At 42.3% G+C, this 22,531-nt stretch overlaps 1 protein-coding gene across 3 annotated transcripts in view; it reads left to right on the plus strand.

Moving 5' to 3' along the window:
- Positions 1 to 22,531, plus strand: part of Ttc29 (tetratricopeptide repeat domain 29) — a 187,679-nt gene that overhangs the window by 58,464 nt on the left and 106,684 nt on the right. For all 3 annotated transcript variants that reach the window (XM_060393192.1, XM_060393193.1, XM_021649657.2), the window contains exons 6-7: positions 6,692 to 6,904; positions 9,545 to 9,630. In XM_060393192.1, the coding sequence (XP_060249175.1) occupies positions 6,692 to 6,904; positions 9,545 to 9,630 (299 nt within the window). The remainder of the gene's footprint in view (positions 1 to 6,691; positions 6,905 to 9,544; positions 9,631 to 22,531) is intronic.

Consider the following 22,531-nt stretch of genomic DNA (forward strand, 5'->3'; position numbering starts at 1 on the left):
ACACACACAAGCATACAGACAGACACACATGCACACGCGCGCACACACATCTATCCTCCTGGAACCCTTTTCATGTCTCCTTTGCTGAACATCAGTCCTTACCCAGCAGGTAGTGGCTCTCCTACAGCTCACCTGAAATCTGTGTTGAAAAGAAACAGCTCTCTAAGTTTCCTCTTTGCTCCTTGGAAGTTACAGGCACATTCTCTGCCCTGCTATTAGAGATGTTATTGAGTTGTGGACACAAACCTTTGTCTTCTGGCATTCTGTTTTGCCATGGTGCACAGTGGATTGGAGTGTACCACGAAACTCCTCCAACAGGAGATAAATGGTGGAAATTTGTTGCCATTGGCAGGACGGTGAGTCTCGGCTACGTCAGCACGTGTAGTGCCGTTATAATGATTATAATTGAATGTAAATATGGAAAGATGATGTAAATAGCTTCTGCAGTTAAGCCAAAATGGAAAGCAATGTCTTCTGTTTTTCTACCAGCGCAGTAACATTTTTCTCTTTTTGCTACTACTCAACATTGCTTCTAGCACATTCTGTGTCTACATTGTACAGGATAGTAATTTATGCCAAAGATGGCCAGTAGGTCCAGATTAAAATGCAGCACAATATACATAAAGCTTTATTGTTCCTTAGGTTGTTGTTTTAAACTAAAGTGGAATATTTCCCTAAAGTCTGCAGCAAATGTGCACAATTTAGAATTAAGTATGCTTCCTATGTGTGCCCGCACTGCTGAGGAAATGGGCCTCATGGAGCTGTCAAATTATTTTTATGCAATTGTTTCTGCAGTGTTGTTTTTACTGGCAAATGTACAAGTTGATAGAAAAAGAAATAATTAGTTACTCTCAGACTTGCTGATGTGTGGAGCTGAAGCAGAGCAGGTCCCTGCATCTTAGGGATGGTGACATTTTAAATTACATGAACAATACCAGCAGCCATCTTTGGACATAATTAACACCTTGCCTAATTAATGGCAGGGCTGGCATGAGTCCCGCTCTAAGAAACGTTACTGTATTCGGACTTGCCCTCACGCCGCTGTCTTTCCGGCTCCCAGGGTGTGCTGTCTTCCTGTGCAAAAAGAAGTGCAACAACTTCTTTTTCTTTCGTTCTCTTTCCTTCTTTCTTTCTCTTGTTTCCCTCCCCCTTCAAGTAATCAATGCACTGCTGAATGAGTTCATTTTAATGCATTCAATCATGCCTCTAATGTTCGTAGCTTACGGGCGCAAGCATCAGTAATGCAGGAATGTTATATGGCTTTAGTTTGGGCCATTTCATAAAATATTCATGGAATCAAAAATGTGCATCAAAATAGCGGCTGGGAGAATTACATTTATGCCCCTGCCTTTATGGCAGCCTCACATTTAAACCCATTTGTGTTAATATCTAGTCAATCTTCCTACTTTAAAAAAAACTAAAATGGAAGAGATCATATACATTTCCCTTTGCTTAATATTTGTTCTAGACATCTGCTGTGAGACAACAAATATCTATAAACTTTCAGAGATGGTGTGCAGAAAACAGGAAGCCACAATTTGGGGAATATCCAAATATATAAAATTGTATTTTTCTCTACATTGTGTTCATCTTAACATCCTAGCAAGCATTTTGCAGTTTACAATGGTGTTGTCTGGCTTTTGTTAGTGTTTCTTGTTCATGTGAGCCTTGGACACAATGAAACACTCTTAAAGCACCTTTATTTTAGAAGCACACCTTGCTTAAGGTGAAAAACTATAAATGCATGCTAAAGTCTTTAATACTTATGTAGATGCCATATAATTGTTAAAAGCAGAACAAAGTAAAACCGAAGCTTGAACCACCTCTGTCTATACCTAGATATTCCTGCCCTACCCAGTTGTTAACAAGGTTCACTTAAGCTGTGTTTTGGCAATGCTCTTTCCCAGTTTTGAAAGAAACTGGCCACTGGTGGTATCTCTGGAGGGCCGCCTTCATCCCTCCGGTGGGGCATGGGCCCCGCTTTCCCTGACCCACGGGAAGCACGGCCCATTTCTGCTTGACTGTGGAGCTGTGCACCCCAGGCTCTCGGCTCGGCTGCACTTGGCATATCGCGCACTGACTGCTACCTGGTATTACAGTGCCGACGATCCCGCTGTCACATGAGGGTAACTCCACTACCCTCAGAGACTTTAAGGGATCTGAGGTCTCTACTAAGTTTTGCGTTTGTAGTGCCTGGTTCAGTCCTTCCTCCTCCCTCTGCTCCTGTGCCTCAGTGGAAAATAAGACCTGCACTTGCGAATCCCAGAGGATTACCAGCTCAGACACTTGTGTCAAATCGCTCATTCAGTCTTCTAGAAGGCTGCTAGTGGGTCTAGAAAGATCTCTCCAGGTCCTGATGTGTTAAATTTTATTTGAATGAAGGGTAGATTATATGTGAATACTTTAAGGAAGTCATAAAGAATGTCATGAGCCAGATTTGAAAATCTAGCTACAGTGGTTTCAGTGAGATATCCCTCATAGTTTGGGGCATTTGAACACCTGATCCCCAGTTAGCGTGCTGTTTGGGAGGCTTTGTCGGTGCACGGTTGTTAGAGGAAGTGCGTCACTGGAGAATGAGCTGTTCCTAGTGTGTCCCCTCGGTTTCATGCTTGAGACTCAAGATGTGGACTCTCAGCTGCTACTCCAGCCACGTGGCCGCCACTGGCCACCTCCACTGCACCGCCATGGACTCCAGCCCTCTGAACTCTAATCCCAAACAAACCCTTCCTTTCGAGGGTGCCTTGGTCATGTTCTGTCACAGCAACAGAAAAGTAACTAATACAACGGCTTGTCAGCTTTGTTGGTGTTTACACTTAGCTCTGTCAAAATGATTTTTTATTTATGGCCTTTTACCATACTTGAATAATATGAAAGTCTTCAGATAAAAACAATACACATTATGCATCAATAGATACCCATTCGGCTAATATCAGAACACTTACTCATGAAGTAAAATAATCACTAAGGTCCTTGTTGCTGTCAGAGACAGACTGGACAGAAGCCATAATCTTGTTGATCCTGCTTCAAGGAGTACCTGCATTTGAAGCACTATACTCTTTTCATAGCATACATTTTAATATTTTAAGTCAAGCATTATTCTGTACCATAACAGGTGCTTTCAAGTTTTGACTAGCCCTCATACACTGTGGTCATGTCATGCACTCGTGGTCCTTTAACTCAAACCATTACTGCCTCATTTACTTCCATAAAGTGATTAAGAAGTGAAGCCTCACATTTGAGAAGGACTAGGAGACCCCCCCTTCCGTACAAGCCCTTGTGTTTGAAGCAGTGCTGAACAGAACCTCAGGAACCAAGCTCACAGTGGCAAGGTAGCAGAAGGGGGGACTGACGCCATGACTGGTTGGCTGAAGCTGCCGCATCTGGCACATGCAAGGAATTCCATGTGTCCCCGAGCTGTTCCCACATGGCAAAAAGACAGCAGAGGGCTTTGATGGGTCATATGTCAGGGTATTCAGGAAGACCCAGAACAGCATGGTGGGTCAGTATGTCCCCTCGTGCCAATGGTTGGGGGAGCAGCCCGAGTCGAGTGACAGTAGGCTATTAACGTAAGAGATGTCTGACTGCAGTTTAAGTGAGGCAATGTGAATTCCTGGCCTACTTTGTGGTGGTGCCATATTTGATGTGGTAGAACCAGTTATATAGAGCTTTAATGATCAGGAGTTCAACCTACACTCATGACAAATTTAAATGTGATTCACAGAATTCAGCCATTTAATCTTTGTGAACCTGTTTTCCCATTTGTGAAAAAAACGGAAATTATATCTACTTTACCAGTTTGAGGGGCATCATCTCTTAAGATAATGTGTGGGGAAAAAAAAAAACCTTTGTTTTGACCAATGTCTTACTTATCCAGGAAAGGGTACCCTGTCTTTCACCCAGCATCTTAGACACCTTCCTCACGGAGTCTCAAACGTGCCCTTCTGTGACCTAAAACCCAGACAGTCATGAACTAGGTAGTCCACGGATACTAATGCCAAAGCTCTGGGAAAACCCAAATTCATACAAAAGAGCATTTTCTGATTTCTCCAAGATGGCCTTTCATAGTGTCCAGTGTGCTGAAAGCCTCCCAGACGTTATTCCTCCTCACACGTCCGAGTCTGTCCAGAAAAGGGTCCTTAAGCATCCTCAAGCAAGGAGGGACATGACGAACATGAGATCCTGTCTCTGCCCTTTTCCCTTCTTCCCGTCCTCAGGCTCACCCCCATTTGCTCCATGTCTCCCTGCCTGTAACTTCCACCCCTACATGTGGACCAGGATATCACATCTCATTTATTATTTGAACCATCATGTCCCATTTCCATCTAATTTGAATTAATTCTATAATCTAGAAAGCCCTGTCTTATAGCTCGTTTTGTTGTTGGTTTTTTGGTTTTTTTGTTTGTTTGTTTGTTTGTTTTCTGGAACTCCTTGATTTTCTCAGTTTCCTATATCCCACTATTTCCTTTTCACATGGCCCAAAAGAAAAATACATCTCTACTTTATGAAGAGATGGATGCTGGAGAAAGAGGAGGGAGTTTCTGTGCCATGTCTCCAGAGTTACGACGCTATACTGTGTGGGCAGAAATGCAGTTGACAGAGGAAAAACAACGCACAGACATGCCAGTGCTCCATTGGAATTCCCCCCAAAAATGAGGGTCATGGGTAATTGAGGAAAGTGTTTCTGGGGAGAGGTGCTACAAGACAGTGATGAAAAACTGTGCTGGCCTTTATAGGAGGTACAAAACAATCAGCTGCAAGGGAAAGACAGATTGGAGCAGTGGGCGTCCACTCTCTGCACCTATAGCAACATGAAAAGAGAATGCACATTATTTTTAAATTACTTTTGTTGTGTATTTCTTATTACAAAGTAAATATATCTTGATAATAGAAAATCTCAGAAATGTCAATAATCAGAAGGAAGAAAATTAGAAAGAAAACCACCTACCACCCATAACATCTCCTCCCAGAGAATGCTTTCCAGTTGTTTTCTGATATTTTAATTTTTTTGTAAACTCCTATGAAATGAAATATCCTTCAGTGATGTCTATTGATGGCTGTGCTTTCTTCTCTCTTCCAAAGCTGTATGATAAATTTCTAAACAGTTCTTCTGGTTAAGTATCTTTGTTTGGTCCCTACCCCAGCACAGAAGGTAAGAACTCATACTGGCCATGATTTTAGTGCATTTTTATACCACTTATTTGCTGGTGAGTTTCCATTTTGTTTACCTTTCTTTGGACATGTTACTCTTATTTTTGATGTATTTTTGCATACCTGCCTTACCAGCAGCCTAAGGTAGTCTCCTGCTTATAATCTTGATCCCCTCTCGCCAGCTTCCCTTGGCTGGGATTACACAGGTGTGTACCAACCCCTGCTCTGTCTATTCACTGATAGTAGTTTCAATAGCAAAGTCATTGTAACAAATGGGGACAGCTTATTGGCCATGGCAGTACCATTCCTGCCTATGCTATTGCGGAAGCATGCTGGTCCTAATAAAAACTGCCAAGGTTAATTTAAACTTCCATGGTAATACTGTTAGAAGGGCTAAGTCTTGTATTTTGCAGGATGAGTTGGATTAAAGTATAAATGTAGTGACTATATTGCAATAAGCTGTTATGATAGAAATGCTATTACTGTGCCAACTGATAAGACTCTGTGCTTATCCTACACTAACTCCATAGTACATTGAACGTGCAGTAATTAATTTCACAGACTAGTAAAATAAGGCATGGAGGGGCTGTCATTAGCCTAAGCCCAAACAAACAAAAGGGATAAAACTGAAGGAAGAACAGACTGGCTGCTTGAAGCCTTCACTCAATTTGAATTGCTACAGCTGAAATGCCTAGGTGCGAGTTTGTATAGTTAAGACGAGCGGTGTCACTCTAATGCTGTCAAAGACTGCTTACATTACAAGAGAGTAGGAGTGTTTCCGAAGGAAATGAACACGTAGCACACAGTCTGCAGCACGGAGCTGCAACTGTTCTCCCAGAAATACATTGTCTCGTATGTTAAGGAATGAAATGGTTTGAGGCTAATTTAGAGTTTGGAATTTGAGAAGATACATCGGGAGCAACTGATAAGATACAGTCATGCAGAGCTAGGCAGACTGTCCGTGCCTCCCTCAGATGCTGAGGAACAGGTCTAAAATCCACTCGCTATGCCAGCGCAGTCTTTCTCACGATGTCTAAATGCTCCCTAAGAGCGAGGCAGTTGCCATCTTGAGAAAGCAACGAGGACAATGGTGGCAAGCCCGGGCTCCGGGAAAGTCCTCCCGTCTGCATCCCACTGCGCATACCGTGTTGAGCTGAGCCTCCGCTCCCTCTTCTGTAAAACGGAGCCATGTGAATTCTGCTCCAGCAGACTGTTTCGGGGTGAAGTGGGGCACGCTGTTCTGGAGACACCAGCCAATGCAGAGAGCCTTCACACTGTCACTAAATAGCAGACAGTGAACAATAGCAGCCGTTTCTACTTTCTGAGCCCCCCCCCCCTTGAAGGGCCTCTGAACCAGAGGCTACTGAATCTACAGGCCCTAAACCCTTTTCACCTCCAACTTCTTTTCACTGCATTCCCCCGCTTCTCTCCCACGCTTTAAGAGCGATGCCAACACATCTGTATCTCTCCCCATTTGTGAGTCACGCTAACACGTGTGTTTCTGGCCGGTGTTTTACAGTCATGAATGGGTCTTCTTCTTCAGGTGAGCTTCTGAAAGCTGCCCACCATTATGAGGCATTCCACGAACTGACGCAGGGGCGGCTATGGAAGGATGAGACGGGTCAGCTTCTCAACTTGCTGGCCTGTGAAAATCTCGTGAGGACCTACAGACTGCTCGCCGACAAAATGCTGGAAAACAAAGAATACAAACAGGCCATCAAAATTCTAATAAAAGCTTCTGAAATAGCCAAAGAAGGTGGGTGGAGAAGAATGTGCTCACATTGTTTCCTCTAATGGACAGACACTGTTTCTCCCAGGAGAGGAGTAAAAATTGTCAAGTGTTGGGGGTAATTATTTCATACGAAATGCAAAGACAATTGCCATCAATATGCTTTCAGATTTCACTGTAAGGCAGAGGTAGGGACCTTAGTGCTGACAATGAGAAATCCATTAGTTCCTTGAAAGCTTTATCTCCCAAATTACAATCCACTGGGGCTACTGTTGTAAAACAGGGAACCCACAGAGTGGAGATAAGGTCGTGTGTGTGTGTGTGTGTGTGTGTGTTGTCTATTTTTGGCAGTCTGAGAAATCCTTTATTCTTTATAAATTCCCTACAGTCAGACATTTGGGAAATTGTGATGAATGTCTAGTTAGGAATAACAGGGAAATAGCAGTGCGATATACTTCAGAGCTTTCCCTCTCAAAGCCCGGCCTGTGGACCTGCACTTTCAATATCACCAGGAGGCTTGCTGTGAGAGTCCCATTCTGCCCCAGCCAGACTGGCAGCATCAGAGTCTGCAGGCTGGCAGGACGCCCACGCCATGCTCATTCACCCTCTCAGCAGTAAAAACGCTTTGGTAAAGCCGCTCACACCCTCAATGTCTCACCACATCTTTATCTGTAGAAAACATGATGACAATGGAGCATGGTCTTGTAAACTTTTAATTTATAACAGGCAAAGAAAACACCCCTTCATTACTACATCACCACATAGTAATTTTCTAATGGAGAAGTTTTTCCATGAAGGGGAATAGGGAAGTTACAGTCTTGGCTTTTGGACATATTTAGTGAATTTATGTTAAGTAGCTTATGGCTTTGATTTTAATTTACTATAGAGGAAAAGTAAACATTTGAGCTCTTTTTGCTATTATTTCTTTAAAAATAACTTAGTTGAAAGGTTTAAAAGAAATGTCCATCACTGAAAGATAAATTCTACCAAATGAACTGATTCTGCATAAATGATGGTTCATGTCTTCTCGGGGGGGGCGGGGGTAAGTGTGGGCACCGATCCTGAGCGCTGGGGTCAGGGTCAGCAGCACACGTTGATCACGCAGGAAGGTTTCCAGGAATCTCAGTAGACTGGCATGTTGGACGTTAGGACAAGACGCTGTCCTTGAGTTGTGTGCCTTCTGTGTGGCAGCAGAGCTCGAAGAGGAAGGAATGAACAGTGAGGAAGTACGTGCCTCTCGTGTTGGTATTAGCCAGCCTTCCTGAGGCATTCACATACCCACGAGGCCCAAATCCTCGAGCGCACCATGAGTCACCAGCATTCCTGGAGCGTGGTGCTTTGAGGAGCTCCCAGCTCGTAACATGTGTCACGGCTTCCTTCTTTCCCACATCCACCAAGTAGCACTTCACTGGATGGCTTTTACGCCCTTTCTTTATACACTCCTCATTCGATAGAGATGTGAGCTGCTTGTTGACCTGGTGGCGCTGTCTGTACTTTGCGTTCTCCCGGGGACATACCTAGAAGAACGGCTGGATCATGTGACAGCTCCGTGAACTGTTGCATCATGTGACAGCTCCGTATTCACTTTCCGAGGGTCTTTAGCGTGCAAAGCGGTTGGTTCACCAACCACTTCCACATCTTTGCCCTTTCAGGTGTGTTATTTGTCTATTGTTGAGCTGTTAAAACTCTATTATTGAGTCTTTCCTCAGATTTCTGATCTGAAAACATTTTCTCCCATTTGTGTGGTTCACTTCCACCTTCTGGTGGTATTCAACACAGCGTGAGTTTTTAATTTTGATCAAATCCAACATGTATTTGTGTGTGTGTGTGTGTGTGTGTGTGTGTGTGTGTGGTTTCAGTATCATAACTAAGAAGACTTTGACTAATCCAAGGTCCCAGTGATTTGCTGCAATTGATCTAAGAGCTTTAGTGGTTTAATGTAAATAAGCTACACATGCATCAATAGTATGCCATACTTCTTATTGAACTGCACTTTGCACCTTTATGCTTTTGCCTTTGGAAAGAACTTGGTGTTTACTGAAATAAATACATCACAGAAATTAGAGAGGAGAAAGCATGATTTGCAAAGGAAAGCACCTTTCCATTTCAGTATGTATGGTCCTCTGTGCCACGAAGCAGGACTTTGCTGGCCATCCTCACATAAGCGAGACCCAGCAGCTCTGAGCTGAGCATCGTCAGCCCAGCCAGGCTGCATCTGTTACCCATGTGTCCCGTTAGAAACACAGAGCGTTGGCTGGAGTGCGAGCCAGCCAAGCTGCTGCGTGCTGCTGGCTGTTTCACGTAAGCTTTAGGTCTCCACATGCTGGTCTAATGTAAACATTCTATGACATGGAGAGAGTATATACTGTGCTGTGAGCACAGAGGAAACTCCTTGTAATTACATTGCTAAAATATCTTAATCTATCACTTGAGATCAGGATAAGTTTTACTTAAACCACATGTGTACACACACTGGGGAGAGAAAGAGAGATGGGAAGGAGAGCGACAGTGAGTGAGAGAGTGAGTTTGTGTTTTAACGCAGGTTAGTTTAGTTTCAAGGCTCATTGATGTGTATGTATATGTTTTTAAGGAGTAACTGTCTTGTCTTACCTGGTAAGGATTCTTGTTTGTGTAAGGAATAATGATCTCTCCACATCCTCACTCCAGGAAATAACACAGCCGTGGAAGGAGAAGCCTCTTATTACCTGGGGCTAGCCCACCTGGCAGCTGGAGAATATGAAACTGCACTAACGGTAAGTTGAAGTGAACTTGTAATTGCTGCTGCTGCTTCATTTTATAGTATCTGGTGCTATAAGGTCAGACGAGATGGCTTAGGCCTGCCATCACTGCACCCGCTTGCGGAGATCAGAACTGAATAACAGGATCCTAGAAGCAGGAAAAACTGGGTTCTGTTCATTATTGGAGGTGAGATACAGCCAATTACTATGAAACACTTACAGATATATGAAAGTTACACACATGGAGTAATATAACCCTCCACTCCCGTCCGTCCAGAACAAGGGAAAACAGTTTTAAATGAAAGATGAATACGCAATGAGAGTGCAGTGATTTCATAATGTGATTTGAGACAGTTTGCTTCGAGAGGATGCGTCTGTCAAACCCATTGATGTGAGTCTTTAGTGGGAAGGAGATGAGCAGCAGAAACAGTGAGAGTCTTCAAAACCCCTTACTCCATGACAGAATCAGTGACTGTACAGTTCATAGCTGGGCCTGCTCCGTTTGGGGGACACAGACAAGTGAGAAGAGAGTTTTCATTACAGATGAAAACTGTTTTCTTCCCCCACGCTGCCTGTGATGTTCATGGGACGCCGCTTCCTAACCATTTACATCCCAGACACTTGCCGGCGTGCTACACTGCACAGGTGTGATGCTGTGAGATCTCGTTGGCTCCTTTAGACATATATGCTATGTAGGATTCGTGTAATTGGGTCACATGTTGCTTTCTACTCCCTTGAAACTGGTCGTCATAGACAGCACAGATTTTCCCGGCTGGCTTTTCCATTTAAATCTTGTGGTCAGTGATGAGAGTTCAGCAAAGCTCCATTCTGGCGCATGGAGAAAAAACAAACCACCAAGATGCATACTTTCCTCAGGAGCTAATTTAACGAAAGTGATGGCCAAGAACCATGACCGTAATTGAGAGCAGAGGAGCTTCTGAGTGAGAGTAGAGGGGGGAGGTTCCAACACTGGAAATCTGGGGGGTTACACAGGAGAGCAGTGGAGCCGTGGGTTTCTATACGCAGAAAACACAAAGATGATGATCCAACGGTACACGTAAACGCAGTCACAAACACGTGGATTTACTTGGGAAGCAATCAATTGTCTGAGAAAAAAACGAAATATAACAGGGGACAAAACTACAATACTGTAAAGCAAAATGGTGGACACTGGCTGCCGGAAAGTGAAGTAGGATTATCCGAGTTAGAGGCCAGCCTGAGTTACATACAAAGACTGTCTTTAAAAAACGGTGAAAACTAGGTCAGAGATTCTCACATGAACACCTCCTCCATCCCCTCCTTTCCCCTTCCCCATTCCCTCCTTTCCCCTCCCCCATTCCCTCCTTTCCCCTCCCCCATTCCCTCCTTTCCCCTCCCCCATTCCCCTTGCTCCATGTCTACAGAACACACTCTCCAGTGACACAATAGTGTTTACAATGAGAAAGCTCCCTTCCCCCCCACGCTTGGGCCCACAACTCTTTTTCTCAAGCACAAACATAGTTACAAATGTAGGGCTTGTCTTTCTAAAACACTCAGTATATGTGTCATCTAAGTGCACGTAAATATGTGTTCTTTTGCCATGTATGAAATGTGCGCATTTGACATGCGCAGTTCTGTGCCTTGAGTAGACTTCTCCCATGCCCGTTCAGGCATGCCTCGCTTTTCATCATCACTCTAACCAGACCTAGGGCTGGTTAACAGACAGGCGTGTGTACTTAATGTACCAAACATGCTACTGGCTATCTTGAAATGCACATAGCCTGGAAAGTGACTGTCACAATCGAACTCATTAGCCTATCTAGTTCATATCTTGCTTTATTTTTCTGAGGATACTCATGACCTACTCTCTTAGAAAATTACAAGTGTAATCATAGAATGCTTCCCTTTTTTTCTGGTTTTTCGAGACAGGGTGTCTCTGTGTAGCCTTGGCTGAACTGGACTTGCTTTGTAGACCAGGCTGGCCTTGAACTCATAGCGATCCACCTGCCTCTGCCTCCCTGAGTGCTGGGATTAGAGGTGTGCACCACTACACCTGGCTATGTTTCATTTTAAAGGGCTGTATTAAGTACTAGTATGACTAGACCATAGCCTCTTCTAGGGGGACATTAAGGTTATTTTCAATAAATGTTTATTGAAAATTATATGTGTTATGACTTGAATATGAAATATGTTTTGGTCCCCGTGACAATATTTGGAGTGTGATGGACCACACGTATCCTTCCCTCACTGATAGACTGCATCTAGGTAAGATTTGGTGGCCCGATGCCATACTTGGGGGCAGCAGAAACTTCACAGGTAAGAACTTGAAGACACAGATTCATCAGTCATGGTGGTTCACTGAACAGTTTTACGTCAACTTGACACAAGGAAAAACAGCAAATGCTGAGCATTTTGTCTGAGAAGAGGAGACTTCAGTTCAGAAAGTTCCTCCATAACAGCCAGGCTATAGACAGTCTGTAGGGCATTTTCTTAACTAGGGATCGGTGGGGGAGGGCCAGGCCATTGTGGGTGGAGCCATCTCTGGGCTGGTGGTCCTGGGATCTATAAGAAAGCAGGTTGGGAAAGCTGTGGGAAGCAAGCCAGTGAGCTGCACCCTCCGTGGCCTCTGCATCAGCTCCTGCCTCCAGGTTCCTGCCCCGCTTGAGTTCCTGCCCTAGCTTCCTTCCTTCAGTGGTAGAAGTGGAAGCCAAACGAACCCTTTCCTTTCTAACTTGCTTTTGGTCAGGTGTTTCATCATAGCTATAGTAACTAAGACACTCACCCTTGGAATGCTGATACTTGAAATTCTAAGGCTGGAAGATTGAAGGGAATTCCAGGCCAGTCTGCTTTACAGAGTTAGACCTTGTTTCAAAACAACAAAGAAAGAAAACCTGAACAAAAATGAAAATAAAAAATAATAGGAACCAACAAGATAACTCAGCTGGCAAAGGCACTTGCTGCCAAGGCTGAAGACCAAAGCTGGATTCCTAGAACCCATGTGGTAAAAAAAATAACTGACTTCCACAAGTTGTCCTTTGAATTTCACACGTGTGCTGTGGTGCATTCATGCACACTCAATAAATATGTAAAAAAGAAATGAAACCAAAGAAGTAGGTATCTTGGGGTATGGAAGTGTATTCTTGGGGTCCAGTTCGTGCTGTGTTTTGTCCTGGGCTCCGTCTTTGTCTCTCTGCCTACCATCATGAGGTGAGTCACGCTGGCTGCCACGTTCTCTCTGCTGTGATGTTCTGCCTCTCTGTGCACAACCCCAGAAGCAGTGGAGCCGAGTGGCAGAGACTGAGCTCTCTGAAACCATGAGCCAAAAGACACCCTTCTTCCCCATTTTGTTTTCCTCGAGCATTTTGTCACAGCCATGAAAGAAAAGCTGATAACAATAAACAGCCTTCTCAGATGTGACTAACTTCACTATAAAATGACTGGCTAAAGGCGGGAATTCTGGTGTGTCCTATGTTGCCAGTGGAGTAAGTTAGCCCGATAAAGAATGGATCACCAAAATTATATTTGACATCCAAATGGAAAATTCTTGAAACTATTTTAAGGAATTTTTTTTTCTAGAAGTAAGTATGAATCTCATGTTCACAGCCTATCATCTGGGTAACCTTGGGCAAGTCCCTCGAGACATCTACATCTCAACTGCTTCGTGCACCCGGTGGGAGTAATAAGTAGGCTCACTCTATTGACTATCATAAGTTAAATAGTGCTGGTCCCCAGCCATTTCCTAATCCCTGGAACAAATTCAAACATAATTAGCTTAAGGACAGTAAGGTTAGATGATTGTCCTGGACTGACCCGGATGGGCTGTAATTCCAGTGGGTAGAGGAGGGTGCAACACAGATAGAAGAACAGAAGATAACACAGAGAGAAAAGGACCATGTGGAAGGCAGAAGTTCCCCGGCCCGTGTCAGGCAGCATCACGACCACACTGATGGCTCAGGCAGCGGATGCTTGCCTGCTCTTCCCCCTTTGATAGCTCCAGGCTTTCTTGACTCAGGTTTACGTTGCTACCATATCAGCCTTCATCCTCGCAGACACACCCACGAGCTGATCTGACCTAGATATTTCCTCGTTAAGACTCTTCCCAGTTCAGTCTAGAGTGAGTCAAATTGACTGTTAAAGCTAACCAGCAAAGTCAGCGTACAGAACAATGGGTTAAAAGCTGGTGTTGCCATACACGTACCTAACTGTACCTGCAATTCTCCCAATTCCTACTGGCCCCTCCCTCTAAAGTTGTCCCCTGATTCTTTTATGGTCTTCAGACACAGATACATAGACGATTGATAATAGATGATAAGGGTAGATAGGTGATAGATAGATGATTGAAAGCTAAAATTCCTTTACGTAAGAAAAACATGCGGTATTTTTCTCTGTCCTCTCTTTGGAGTCCTTTTCTAATAATCCTCTGACAGTCTCATCAATAACATCTTGATATTATCTTCATGCTTTAATGCAATGGCAGCATGTCTGTCCTGTGTGGCTGTGGCGAGGAGTGAGGATGATGCCATATCAGCTGTGTCACCTCGGAACACCTAGAGATATCCTATTGTGAATACTAATAATTGTAATTAAAACCACAGGCTTTTATCCAGCCACTTGCGTTTTTAAGTATATACTTTAAAATATCTTCAAGTTTTAAGTATTTTTCCCTCTCTGGACTCAACCTTTCACACATTTCTCTCTTCCAATAATGCTAGTCATCTATTTAATAAGTCCATCATGTCTTTTTCAAAGACACACTCCTACTCGATAGTTCTATTGACCAGAAGGGGGTATTTTAAGTTTTTGCTAATGTGACTTTATTTAAAGACTTTGATTATATCATTAATATATTTAACAAAAGAATATGTTCACTAGAATAAGAGTAAAAGTTGAGTGATCCCCTTCTTGCTGGTTGCTGTGCTCTAAGAGAGTCCCTGCAATGCATCTGTTAGTGATTTAACCTCCAAAGCCATATGCTAATAGCGTTTGCTGGTGAGGTAGTTGGATGAAGTCATGAGGGAGGGTCTTCAGAACAGCAAGAGTGCTAGCAGAAGAGGGGTCACCCGGAGAGCGCGTTGCTCTGTCTTGCTATGGAAGGCCTCCCCCATGTTCTAATCAGAGAGAAGTCCTGATGGGAGGCAGCACTGTGCTCATGGCCTTCACAGCTTCTAGAATCACAATGTCCACTCTCTGTAAAAATCGCCCTCCATAGGGTTCAGATACAACAACAGAAAACAAAATAAACCACTGGTACAGCCCACTTCTTCATTAATGCAGAATAGGGTTGAACTGAAAACAAAAAACAAAAATAATAAGGGTGGACTTTTATTAAGGCTGACGTGTATTAATGAGGAAAGGGCATCTGGTAAAGGAGAAACTACTAACACTGGGTTAAAGGCTATGGAGACCCAGACTGTCAGGGCAAGAATATGAGCTTTATGCCAGGTGCTAAGAAAAACCAATAGAAATTCCCTTTGGCCCACATCTTCTGAGTTTTGGTTTAAAAAAAAAATACAGTTCTGAATTTTAGATGGTAGCTCTTTAAAAGATATATATTTTTTTTAACTACAAATTACAATTTAGGCTTTCTGCAATGTTGAAATACTCACATTTCAACCCTAAAGAAAAAAAGTGCCCCCTCAGCTTTTTTTCTGGCTGCAGAGATTTCCCTCTTTCTTAAATTCTCCATCCATCTTAACAGTTCCCAGAAACCAACTCTATTCAGTTATTTTTTCTGTGAATTTTCTGGTTTTCATTTTTAAACAATAATGTAGTTTCACCAAAATTTATACAAAGGGACTTATATAAAACTTATACAAGGAGATAGCTTGTGGAAACGCTTACTGTTCTTCTAGGGGACCTGGGTTTGCTTCCCGGAACCATGTTGGATAGCTTACAACCACCTGTAATGTCCACCAGGAGTTTGGACATCTTCTGGCCTTAGCAGGTACCATGCACACACACACACACACACACACACACACACACACACACAAAGTCATTTTTAAAAATATGTGTATGAGAATAAGAAAAATTCATCTGATTTATATTTCATTTGCTTTTATAGAACAGGATTCATCACATGTAATTGAATTATTTAATTAATTATTGTAATAATTTAATTATTCCATATGTGCCATGTAGCCGTCTCCATGTTTCATATGTTTAATATGTTAGCATCTTTGTGACGACGTAGAAGGCGATTGTATGCATGACTGACCTGTCTCTCCATCATCACCCGATAGCATTATATAAAAAGAATGCAAGAACACACTAAATGTCCAAAAAAATAGTGACATTAATATTCTGACAACCTACAACTTGCTTGACACATATCCATTAACAATGGAGGATATCAATCATATTTATTAAGCATTCTTCAGATTTCATTAAGTAACTGTAGTGAAATTTTATTTATCCTTTCAACCTAACAGATGCAAAATATATATAAAAGTCATTCTTTGCAAAGACTTATTTATTTTTTTCTGTAACACTTCACTGATAAAAAATTTGGGAAGAGGAAATAACTCTAAATAATTGTTCCTGTTTAGTTTCCTTCAGTATACAGCTCCCTAGAGAAGCTTAGCCAGCCCAGCTGGCATGCATACCCTGGCATGCACCAACATCCACAGAACACAGGTCCTTTTGAGACACTTTGGTAAGTGCGCACATACCATTGCATGTAGAGGTCAAAGAACAACCTGAAGCAGTGAGATCTCTCCTTTTGTTCTGTGCATCCCAGGGATGAACTCAGATGATCAGCCTTGGTGGAAAGTGTTCTTACTCACTGAGCCACTACACCAATCCTGTTCTTATTTTTCTCTAAACTACCATTTCTTAATCTTCTCATGTATGCACTTACATAATAGTTACATTTTTTTTAATTGACATTGATTTTTATAATGAAAATAAGGCGGGCTAGAGAGATGGCTCAGAGGCTGTGAGCACTGGCGGCTCTTCCAAAGGTCCTAAGTTCAATTCCTAGCAACCATATGGTGGCTCACAACCATCTATAATGACACCTGGTGCCCTCTTCTGGTGTGCAGAGAATATAACAAATGAATAAATATAATTAAATAAATCAATAAATCTTTATTTATTTATATTAAATTTAATATCTATTTGTTTAATTAATAAATAATAAATAAATAAATTTTTTAAAAGAAAGAAAATAAAACTGTTTATAACATTTTTCTCAAGGGATAAAAAAAGGCATCCCCCAAAAGGATTTGAGCCATGTCTTTAATTAAATGTACATCTTTCACTACCCGTAAAACAGAATGTGTCTTTACTTGTGATCGGGAGTCTCTGCCTAACGCTTGAGGGCCATGAGGCCCGGGCTTGCCTTGCAACTGGAGCGATGTGAGCTCAGGGTCCCAGCAGCCATTCTCCTACTGACATGGAAACTTTCATTCCTTCATGACAGTTCTCACTCCCCTGCCCCATCCTCTGACGTCCACTTGAGAACTCTAAGCAGCTCTCGCAGGCCCTAGTTCCACCGTTATTGCTGCTCAGTCTTCTCTGTTTGCAGCAAACAGCACTTCCCCTACGTGCTAAGCACAGAAAAGACCAGAATACCCAGCAGCACACGAGCCTAAGAAAGGACTGGAGGAAGAGGTGCGAAAAGTAAGCGTGAAATGTCCTCATTTAAAAAACGGGTTCATTTCAAAACTGCATGGACAAAAAAAAAAAAAACTGCATGGAAATAACATGGTTCAAAATTACTTAGCAGAAATCTCAGGCATGAGCTCAGCGTATGAGCACAACGCCATCTTAATAATTTAGAGAATGAAGACGCAATTGTTTTATGGCTAATTTCTCTCTTCTTGTCTGTATTTGAAGTTATAACCTTCCTGAAACATTGAACCAGGTAACTTTACAGTAATTACTGACTTTCCTGTAGCACAGAGAATAAATCATATCAAATCATAAGATTTTAGTTTCCCCACTACGAGCTGTGTAACCTTCAATTATTTTTTTATTTGAATGAAACACTATAGTTGTTTTCAATACTGTCCATAGTTTTAGAAAATAATGTGTGCATTTTTTGTTTTTGTTTTCTTGGCTTTTATGTTTTTGGAGGTGAATGAAAACAATGAAATAAAGGGAGGAGGACATGACTACTCCTAAAACATTTTTTTGTTTATCTTCTTTTTTATTTCTTTTTTTAAATTCATTTTACAGCCTGATTGCAGCCCCCTTCCCTCCTTTCCTCTCAGTCCTACCCTCACATCCCTCCCCATCCCCTTATCTTCAGAGAAGGGGAAGCCCCACCCCCCATGGGTACCAATCCACCCTGGTACATCAGATCGCAGCAAGACAGGCAGCCCAGCCATGTGAAAGGGATTGAAGGCAGGCAACAGAGTCAGAGACCACCCCTGCTCTAGTTGTTAAGGGAGCCACATGAAGAACAGGCTGCCTAGATCCAGGCCATGCATGCTCTTAGGTTGCTGATTCCGTCCCTGCGAGCCTCCACGGGCCCAGTGAGTTTGCTCTGTAGGTCTTCTTGTGGTGTCCTTGACCCTTCCGAATTCCTCAACCCTTTCCCCCACTCTTCCACAAGACTCCCCAAGCTCCAATGGCTGTGGGTCTCTGCCTCTGTCTCTGTCAGCTGCTGGATGAAGCCTTGTAGAAGCTAGTTATGCTGGGCTCTTGTCTGCAAGCAGAGCAGAGTGTCAGGAGTTGGCTCTCTCTCAGGGGTGGGTCTCAGGTTGGATGAGCCATTGGTTGTCCATTCCCTTGATCTCTGCTCCATCTTGATCCCTGAAAACTTGTAGGCAGGACAGATTTTGGGTCAAAGGTTTTGTGAGTGGATTGGTGTTTCTTTAACTCCACTGGAAGGTCCTACCTGACTACAGGAGGTGGCCTCTTCAGGCTCCATATCCCCCACTGATAACAGTCTCAGCTAGGATCACCCATAGGCTCCCGGAAGCCTTCCCCATCCCAGAGATGCTCAGCTTCAATGATTTCAGGTCTTCCTCTCAGCCTTCCCTTACTTTCCAACCTTGTTCCCTTCCCTCCCCTTCTCCTACCAGTTCCCTCCCTCTGTCTACTTCAGGTGTCAATTTTATTTCCCCTTCTGAGTGAGAGTCAAGCAACCTCCTTTGGGCCCTTCTTGTTATTTAGCTTCTTTGGGTCTGTGAACTCTAGTATGGTTATCTTGTACTCTATGGCTAATAACCACTTATAAGTGAGTACATACCATATTTGTCCTTCTGTCTCTGGGTTACCACATTCTGGGTGATATTTTCTAGTTCCATCTATCTGCCTGCAAATTGCATGATTTACTTGTTTTTAATATCTGAGTAGTATTCCATTGTGTAAATGTACCACATTTTCTTTACCCATTCTTTGGTTGAAGTACATCTAGGTTGTTTCCATTTTCTGGCTACTACACATAAAGCTTCTATGAACATATTTGAGCATATGCCCTTGTGGTATGGTTGAGCATCTTTTGCATATATATGCCCAGGAGTGGTATAGCTGTGTCTTGAGGTAGAGCTAGTCCCAGTTTTCTGAGAAAGCACCAGATTGATTTCCAAATCTGCTCACCCATCAGTTATCTGTCTCTTTCCCATCCCTATGGCCTCCTCCCCTTATTTCCCACCCCTGTTCCCCACCCTTGTCCCCTTTCCCACTCACTCTCTCACTCAGTTCCCTCTCTTCATCTGCTTCCAGTGTCTGTTTTATTTCCCCTTCTGAGTGAGATTCAAGCATCCTCCATTGGGCCCTCCTTGTTACTCAGCTTCTTTGGGTCTGTGGATTGTAGTATAGTTATAGTATATTAACTATAGTAAGTTACAATATAAGCTTGCACTCCCTCCAGCAATGGAGAAGTGTTCCTCTTTCTCCACATCCTTGCCAGGTTCTGTGGGACCACCTGGGACAAGGGAAGTGCTTGCAGACTTGGGGCAGGCTGGGATGCAGAGGCTCACCCTGGTCAGAAATCCCATCAGAAGCACCTAGGGCTGGTGTGTTTGAAGCAGTTTTCTGTCTTCAGCCAATTGGAAATCTCCCAGGACAGATGTAGGCTAGGGTCGGAAGGTAAAGTTAGGGAGTTTAGGGGAAATTTTTTTCTTGAGTGTACATTTGAAACTTTCAGACCCAAGGTCCTGGTAGTTTGAGGAAGGGAATCCCAAAACCAAGGAAAGAGGGAGAGATCCTGCCCTCAGAAACAGGCAGGTGGGGAAACAGGCTGCTGATTGACAGGAACACTTATCTGGAGTCCTTTTGACGTTCCAGAAGTGGATCCAACACAACTCCCTGGAGCTTACATGAATTTTTTTAAAGTTTACAAAAAGAGATAAAAGTTTTAGATATATTAGCATTACCACTGTTTATAATCCGTGCTGAAATCCACATTGTAGAAAAGGCAGAAGACTCATGCTTTTGAGTCAACAGTAAAAGCCTGGGGACTCAAAAGTGATTTGGTAAAAAGCACTAATTTTTCTCTTTGTGCAGAGATCTGGATATATGGATTGGCTAAGCACATTTTCAGCACAATGAGAAGCACTTCTGTCTATACTTAAAAAATAACCAAAGAACATTTAAAATTTTAAGCTTGTAAATACAATAGTATCCAGTGCTTTGCCAGGGCTCCGAACTCCATCGATTAATGTTAAGATGCTGAACTTTTGTAGTCTTGGTATAACAAAGCATAGACAGAGAAAGAAATCTGAAACATTTTTTAAACATGTTTTGTGAGTTTATCTGTTTTGTGAAGCCTGTTAGCAAAGTAAACTATCTGCTTTTCTCAGCAGGAGACATGGTAGACCTAGAAAAGTGAAGCATTATTTTACAGATAATTTTACATATATGATGATTTTACATATAAAATGTACTGAACAAGCATCTCTAGCCTTGGGGGGAGAAACTGTTTTTGCTGGTTGCTGTTAACATAAAGTTAAGATTAGCATCAATATCATGAGAGCTGAGAAGGATGAATTACAGCTGGAAGTGTAATCCACATGGCCTATACATCAAGTAAAATGACAGGCTTACTGCTATCTGGGCAGCTACGCAAGGCTCCTAGATGGTGATCTCAATGGTTTTGTTGGAGGGCAAAGGTAGTTGGTCTTTGGCTGCTACACAGGATAGCATTGGCCTTTAGCTGTCAGACTCAAAGTGTCCACAATTTGGGCAGGACCCTGGTGGCAGAGCACGGGGCAGCTTATCCCAGTTGTCAGTGTTACTGTACCCCATCCTCTTCTTTGGAGACCTTAGCATCACCCCTAATAGCTGGCATTTCTGTCACAGGAAGCTTATTCATTAAACACTTTAAATGTCATATTCAGAAGATCTCTGAAGACTTTGAGGACGATTATCTATTAAGTATACATGATTTAAACAAATTTTGCCTGTTTTTAGCTACTTGCTTTAGGCTTAACCTTGAAAACACATGTAGGAGGATAAATAAAGCTTGTCACTAAATGAATTACATTACAGTGTAAAAGTAAGTAGTTTTTATAAGATTCAGTTTTTACACCATTATCATTGTAAATTTTAGATCATAAATGCAGTCCATAGAGAGACTGGGAACTTTCCTGATCTTTTTTTATAGTGTACCATTATAAAATATTACATTTTCTTGTATGACTCTGTTTACCTAATTAGCTAAAGCTTAACAAAGTAGAAAAGACAAAGAGCCTAGACAAAATTACTGTGAACCTAAGTAGACCTCAGGAATTTATAAACCTTATTTATCAAATATATATATTTACTAAACATACATTGTTCTTTATTTAAATTTTTCTAGAAGACTGGTATTGAACAGTTAGCCAAGACATAAGAGATTAGAGGTAAATGTGTCAGGTTTTGTTAATCTGAGTAGACTTTTAAAACCTTAGGAATTTGTCATCATACAAAAATCCATCCTAATCCAAAATATTTTGGAGACCTGCTGTTGCTTCCTTAGTCTAAAAACAAATACAATGATAAACAAGGGCTCCATAGTCCTGAGAAGTTTTGTAATTGTTGCTTTAGTTGCTTTATGTCCCATGGTCACCTTAGCTAAGATGGTAGTGAAGATACACGGCCTATACCCCTTAACTTTAGTAAAGATGGCCGCCAGTCACGTGTTGGCTTCCATCTTGATGAGATTATCAGCCAATATGGGAGCAAGTCACATGGTTGCTATTGAAAACTTCTATTTCCCTAGTTTACCTATTTTTTAAACAAGAGTTGATTCGAAGTTGCACATAAAGTGTGCTCTAAATAAAAGCTCAATCACATATTCGTATGCTATAGAAAGTGAAAATTACCTATGTATAGTTTTTTTTAACTATGTCTTTTGCTATAAGTTTTAAGCCAAATTTTGTTACAGATTTTATAGATTTTTTTAACCACACCGAATGAATTTAAAATCCTGGATAAAGACTGTTTACAGTCCTAAAAGATTTGTTGAGGGCAAAGCACAAAGAAATAGTAGATATAGGTATTTTAAACTTATTTTATTTTATGTTTATGATTGCTCTATCTGCAAGTATACCTGTGTGCCAGAAGAGGGCAACAGATCCTAGTATAAATGGATGTGAGGCACATGTGGTTGCTGGGAATTGAACTCAGGACCCCTGGAAGAACAGTGCTCTTAGCTGCTGAGCCATCATTCCAGCCCCAATATAGAAGATTTTTAAGAGTGGGGAGTTAAAAAACCTTAGGGATAAGAGACTCTGGGATAATTTGCATGTGTGGTGGCAGAAGTTGTCATAATCTGTGAGAATTTGGAACTTGAGTGCACCGTCTCTGACCACTGAACAGTACTGAAGCCAAGCTGTTTACAGTAAGACAACAAGGCTTTAATAAAATCTCTGAGTCCATGGAGAAAACTGAGGCCAAGGAGAAAAGAAAGAAGGCTTATGAAACGAACTCAGCCATAGGGATGGTTCCAATAAGCTCCAGGGGGATCTGGGACCCAGAGAACAGTGTAACCATGAGGACCAAC

Source organism: Meriones unguiculatus, chromosome 10 (assembly GCF_030254825.1).
Source record: "Meriones unguiculatus strain TT.TT164.6M chromosome 10, Bangor_MerUng_6.1, whole genome shotgun sequence".
NCBI classification, from domain to species: domain Eukaryota; kingdom Metazoa; phylum Chordata; class Mammalia; order Rodentia; family Muridae; genus Meriones; species Meriones unguiculatus.